General features: G+C 40.6%; 1 protein-coding gene across 1 annotated transcript; it reads right to left on the bottom strand.

The window, feature by feature from the left end:
* Positions 1-224: 224 nt before the first annotated feature.
* FBXW2 (F-box and WD repeat domain containing 2) lies at positions 225-5704 on the bottom strand. Its single transcript, XM_027632037.1, has 5 exons — positions 5445-5704; positions 3494-4003; positions 1995-2189; positions 1068-1201; positions 225-465 (listed from the first exon to the last, which is right to left on the bottom strand). Exons 2-5 carry the CDS (start codon positions 3981-3983, stop codon positions 286-288), a joined length of 999 nt encoding a protein of 332 aa, XP_027487838.1. The 5' UTR covers positions 3984-4003; positions 5445-5704; the 3' UTR covers positions 225-285.
* Between the last annotated feature and the right edge of the window lie 1058 nt (positions 5705-6762).

The following is a 6762-nucleotide window of genomic DNA, read 5'->3' as shown; positions in this document are numbered from 1 at the left end:
AATCTAACAGTGTTTCAGTTATGAAACACTTCCATAGCCACAAACTTACAGCAATCTCCAACCCCAAAGTCCCCAACAGTAACAGTACTTGCAGTTAAGTGCTTCACTGTCAAGTTAGCACATCAGGCATGCACTGAAAGCACCAATTCTTTGCACTACCATTCATGTAGAGCCATCATTTAAATCTAAATGTTAAGATAAGCACTGAAAAATAACCTTTAAAGAGTTTCATGCCTTGTATGCAGCCTCACAAGAAGAAAATATGGAAGAAAATAAAGCCTTATATTATTTGTAAACTTCAGCAAAGTACTCAAGCACTTTATTTCCCTGTGTACCAAAATAATATATATGTGATATATATATATATATAGTACATACCTTGATTTCATACTTATCTGCACTTAGGAGAATATGATCCCCAGGACTATGCATAAGAGATTTGACTTTGCACATCTGCAAAACTACCTGTAATTGAAGGATGTAATAATTTATGTCAATGCTGGTAAATAACAAAACTTTCATTTGTATTTGTCACTTCATTAACCACCTGCATAGTGTATCCTTGTATAAAGGCAACACAAATACTTTTAGCAACCGAAAGAAAACTAGTTTACGCTTTTATTGTTCCTGCTAGTGCCAATTTACTCTATTAATAAGCACACATATACCCTTCACCTGCAGAGTCACCCCCGATCTTCCAAGTTCTGAAATAATCAGAAGAAAAATACTGTTTCATGCTTAAATTTTTGTTATCAAGATCATTAGATTTTTTTACATCATTCTTAAAGCAGCATTCTTTCAGAACCAGTTTTTATTCAGTCTTTGAATCAAGCACTGATTCCTAATATTACTTCAGCTGTTTTGGAACAGAAATATCTTCAATGGTCTGAAAAGTTTAATTATAGCTTACTTTATTTTTCCTATTGAAATATTATTTTGCAGAATTTCCAGATGTTCTCCAGATTCTACAACTAGTTGCAGGGTTAGGATTAGAAAAACAAAATTTAGAACACATCACAAATTCAGTGCAAGTGTTTGCGAGATTAATTAGAAATCAATATTCCCACCTTAGTGACCCATTCTGTGTGTCCAGTAAGGGTATTCAGGCACGTTCCTGTTGATAAGGCCCATACTTTCACAGTGAAGTCTGCAGAGCCACTGACCAGAACATCAAGTTCATCATTGTAATCCACACTAAAAACTACAAGCAAAGAGATACTAAATAAGGAATATCAGTCTCTGTGTTCTTCTGTGAGACACTAACTAGTAGCCTCTCTATGAATTTAGAAGCCTCTAAATTCATGTGCTACTTCATCTTTAACTGTTGTTCTTGAACTGTATACATGAATTGTTGCTCTGGATTCTTAAGTTTACATTGCAAAATTACTGAGGGTTTTGTCCAAATTAAGAGCATTTACATCAGTGGTTCCTTAATGGCTGGATTATGGCAGTGTAACTAATTCTTATTTCCAGAGTTCTAGTAAGACAATTTCAGCAGGATTAGCACATTTGATAGATCTCTTTACTCACAGGGGAACAGACCTACAGCTGAGTTGAGGATATTTTGAAGCAGAGGACAGAGACTTTAATTATGAGGGAAATGCAAATACAAATTCCCAGGTCCTATTCTGCTCTTTGCTGTAAGCTGATCTACAGTCTGGGGATATAAAGAATGGCCATGGCCATATGTTATCTAAGGTTTGCATCGTTTTGGTAGACATGAAACTACTGAATAACCATGGCATTTAGTATTACTTCCATGAAACTGCAAAATACTACATGGCTAAAATAAGCTCTGGCATATTCCAGGACAGATTTAGATCTGTTCTGGTCGCTTCCCCTGCTATGGGGGAACTGAGGTGATTCAAGTGACTGAGGACAGAGCCTATAAAAATCAAAAAAGCTAATGTGCAAAGAGCTAACTAAATTATAATTTGTTTGATGATGATATGTTACCTGACTGGTGAAATTACAAATTGAAAATTTCAACATACCTGCACCAGTGTGTCCTCTAAAATGCTGTGTTTTTGCCCCAGAGCTCCATTCCCAACAGGCTACTGTGTTATCAAAAGATCCTGTGACAAGCTTTTGTTCATCAAACTTCACTGCAGCACAAGTGTGTGTCTGGATACCATATATGCACTGACCTGTGCTTACATCCCACAGTTTTGCAGACAAGTCATCTGATCCTAGAATATAAAAGAACAGGATAACTGGAAGCAAAGAGTAAATAATATTTCCAATCCTATACTCATCTTTGTTTGTCATAAACATAGCATTTACAAGGAATCACACAATGGTTATCGTTGGAAGTGACCTCTGGAGGTCAACTCTTCCAGTCCCGCTACTAAGCAGGGCCACCCACAGCCCAGGACTATGACCAGACAGCTTTTGAGTGAGCCCAAGGATGGATTCTCCAAACCATCCTGGGCAACCTGTGCTCAATCACTCTCATAGTAAGAAAAGTAAAATCACTCTCACATTAAAAAAGTGTTTAAAGGGAACCTCTTGTGTTTTAGTCTGTGTCCACTGCCTCTTGTCCCATCACTGGGCACCACTGAAAAGAGCCTGGCTCCCTCTTCTTTGCACCCCCACTTCAGGTACTGATAACATCCTGAGCCCTATCTTCTTCAAGATAAAAAGTCCCAGCTCTCTCAGTTTCAGTTGTTGGTTTCTAGTAATCACCTTACAGTACCAACAAATGTGGGAGCACTTAGTCAGGATTCTCAACTTAGTGTATAATGTTGTCATCTCAAATGATTGGGAAATCCTTGGAATATGCTCTAACAGCAGTTCATTGTAATTCTGTTACTGTTCTTTCACACTTAATGCTTCATATATGTTCTGTCTGTATTCTTAAGTTCAAACTGAAATCTTGGAATCTGCAGTGTTCAGGGAGGAAGCTGAAATTATGTGCAAGTCAAACTAATAGCAAGGTTTAATCTAGTTTACACGTCTTCATAAAGCACTTAGGTTAAGAACTGAAAGTGCTTACAGTCTTGTTTCAAGGAAGAAGATAGAGTACTTTCTCTGCCACACTTTGGGAGACTGAAGTGCTCACACAGCCCAAACAAGGCCCCTTTAACCGAAAGTTATCCTCCTAGAGGATAACTAACATATCCGTACTTCTCAAATGAGCTTACTAATAGCAACAGCATGAACAGAGTCATAGAATGTTCTGGACCGGAAAGGAACTTAAAGATCATTTAGTTCCAACCACCCTGCCATGGGCAGGGACAATGATACGTGCTGTTACTATTTTTTTAACTAACAGAGAAATTGATCTCCTTGTTTTCTTATTTAAGTGACTAATGGGTTTATTAGTGCAGCAGGTGCTTCAGAAATTGAAAAAAAAAGTAATTCTGAATCATCTAAACTGCATCTGCACTATGAAAATAATCTGTCTGGTAAAGGAAAAGAAAACTGTCAATAACCATAGGAGGGGAAGAGAAAATAAAGAACTGTAAGACTCCAAGTTGTCTGTCCTTCCTACCTGTACACAGAAGTCCATCTTTATAGTAAAGTGCATATACTCTGGCACTGTGTCCAATTAAAGAGGATGTCTCAAAGGCTTCGTGGTCCTTCAGTTGCTTCATCCTTAAAATAGCCTTCAGGTAAACCTTCTTCCAATGTAGAGGATCCTGAACAGAGTCATCTATCTGCCAACCCAGATTCTTACATGCAGTCTGCCACACCTCTGTACAGGCACTTATAACCTTGTTCCACTGCTTAGAGACGAGGCAACATGTGAGTAAGGTCTGAGGATCAAGCCATTTTAACAGATAAAAACTAAGTTCCAATGGAAGAAGTTTGAGGAAGTCCCTCTTGAGGAGAATCTCTAAATTATTGGAGAGGTGCCTGAGCTGGACTGCTCCACTCAAGCTAATCAGGTGATCCAGAGTTTCATTTTTCTGCAAGTCCGTCAGAGAAAGAAATGTAATAGAAATGTTATCAAGCCATGCTTCAAAGTCCTTTTTCTCCATAAGGTTATGGAAAAATTTACCTGTGATACATCAAAATACTGTATTAGTTCTGTTCAGAAAACAAGGTAAGAATCACATCTTTATTACTGGTACATCAGTATTCCAAATGGCACGTTAACACATAGAATGAAGTGAACAAATGCTTTTTAAAGTATTCATTAGGTTAGGACTAAGCATTTGCATGCACTTTGAACTATCATTTGTCCCCTACCAGACTTAAAAGTAAATTGTATGCAGGTAGTGAATGTTAGAATTCATTATGAATGTTAATATCTTTCTTGTTTTAGGTTAACACTTTCAAATTCTGAGTCCAATAAGGTAAAGGTTAGTTTAAGTTTTAAACCTATTATAACAAGTAAACACTGTCTTAGTTTACTCATGGATTATACTGATAAAAGAAAAAAACCAAAGCACATAAGCAGAGCAATAAGCTAGTTACTGACAGAACTTATTCGTATCTTTCTCCTGAACTATTTTAAACACAAAGCAGGTAACTAGTAATTTTTAAAAAAGATACAAAGAGATGTCCAACAAATTGGGTGAAGGATACATTAGTCATATTTGAATTTGGCTTGTGTAAGGACCTGAGCTTGTGCTGGTCTATTATCAGTTTTGACACAGTTGCACCACTTGGACCTAGATGTATTAAAAAAAAACCCTCCTCTGTCTTTTTTCCTATTTTCCATGTTTATTTCCACTGAGCACTAACTGTGAAATTGAATACCACCTCCTGAAATATGTGATCTGCGTGTACTTATACTATCCTGTAGCATCTCAGCTTCCTGGGACCACTGATTTAGCAAGACTAATGTCACGTAAACAGTTTAAAAATCATAATTATTTATTTTCTCTGGAAGGTCTAATTCCATTCACTAGACAACTGTCTGAATTTAATGGAAGCTTCCAAACTGAAAGAATTGAGGAATCTGAGTGGGACTCAACAGTATGTTTATTTGTACACACTTTACCTTCATAGAATAAGATCTTAGAGTACACCCCTTAACAGGGCATAGTAGTACAGAAAAGTACAGTCTTCACTATAAAAGGCTGCACATGGCATGCCATTATTGATAAAAAACACAAGAAAGTTCTGGGTGTCAAATGAACAGAAACAGCTGCCCCTATCGAGTCACAAGTTCATACAGTAACTTTTAACTGCTGACAGCTTTCCTCAGCACATATAGCTGAGCACATCTGCTGTTCAGATAGGCCTGTGTTCTCTTTAAAACATTCTAACAGGCTGCCTCTGAATAAAAAATCCGGTAAGCTCTAAGGTGTTTGTTGTATTCAATATGTGAAGCTAATACTGAAATTAAGGGCCGCCGAAGGCGATGCTGGAGCCCCGTGCACGAGGCTGTTTCCCAGGCGCTCCGCAGCCGGCACGATTGGCTCCCCTCGCCCGCCCTAGGTACCTCCGCACACAAAGAGCACGCCGAAGGCTGGAGACTCCGCGCCGCTCACCTCAGGAGTCGGCCCGGCGCGGGGTGTCCTTCGGCGGGCAGTCGCCACTGCTCGCGCGGCCCCCCGGAGCCCGGACCGGGCTGGGGCTTCCCTGCGGCCATCGCTCCACGGCAGGACCGGCTCCCGGCACTTCTGCGGCCCGCGCCACAGCCTACGGGCACCCGCGGCGGGACGAAAGGGGGCGAGCCCGGGGCCTGAGGAGCGCCGAGCGCTGCAAGGGGCGGGGGAGGCCGGGCCGGGAGAACCGGCTGCACCGGGAACACGGAGCGCCTGCCGCTCTCCAGTCAGGTGGCTTCCGGCGCACTACTGACGTCATCACTGCCCGCCGCGCTGCCGCTCCCCGGGCCGGGGCTGCTGAGGCGTCTCGCTGACCGCCGGGGTGCCCTGCCTGCGACTCGTACCCGAGGGCGGCAATTTCTGCTCGTTAAGAATATTCCTGTAATTAATATGATATGAAATGCACTAGCGTTTATCACACTGCCTTAAAAATCACTTATTCTCTGTCCTTCTGTTAAAGGCAGCGTGTTGCTGGAACCGTCCAAGAATCTGAACATGAAAACTGCATCCCCCTTACTTGATTAGTTTGGACATTATTTACTTTTTCCTTTAAAATGGACTTAACTTGCATTTATTCTCTTCTGTTTGTAATTGCAGGGTTTGCCCGTTGCTGTAGTCTTGTTCCATGGCTGGTGATACCCGAAATCTTCCCACGTTTAGCTTGAGGTGTGTCCAGTGCTGCCTGTGTTAAGGAACTGGGTTATGGCCTTCTTGGCCAGAATTTAATGTTTTTATATTAAGCATAAATTACAATCTGAAGTGACTTTTCATTGGGAAATTTATTAAAGATGCTCCTGAGAGAGCCTTGAGCCACAGTCTTCTCTGGCAGAACAGAGCTGTAGCTGTATGAGAATGAGCTGTAATAATGTGGATTCTTGTTCCTCCTCTCATGAGAAGACATGCCCATATCTATGTAAATTAGATTTTAATTTTGTAAATAAATAAATTAAATTTCCTTGCTCCACTCTACCTTTTCTTTTTGGTGTGTTACAGTGAAGAAGGTCATGATGTAGCCTGGGTAATGTTACTTGCAGAGTGCAGTATTTGACATTTGTGTTGCTGCTAGAATTTCTGGGATGCCTGACCACAGACTAAGTCTTAATCCCAAATGGAGATGAATGCTTGGCCTTCACACCTGTGAGGGTTTTTTCCTACTGCTGTCAAGTTGGCTAGGAATGCATTTAAATCACAGGAAGGGCTGGAGCTCTTAGAAGAATGTCTCCAAGACTTCGGGAAAGATTGATGCTTTTTCAAAAGGAAT

This window comes from Corapipo altera, unplaced genomic scaffold (assembly GCF_003945725.1).
Source record: "Corapipo altera isolate COAL_440 unplaced genomic scaffold, ASM394572v1 60702, whole genome shotgun sequence".
Classification (NCBI taxonomy): domain Eukaryota; kingdom Metazoa; phylum Chordata; class Aves; order Passeriformes; family Pipridae; genus Corapipo; species Corapipo altera.
This window is presented reverse-complemented; position numbering and strand designations above follow the sequence as displayed.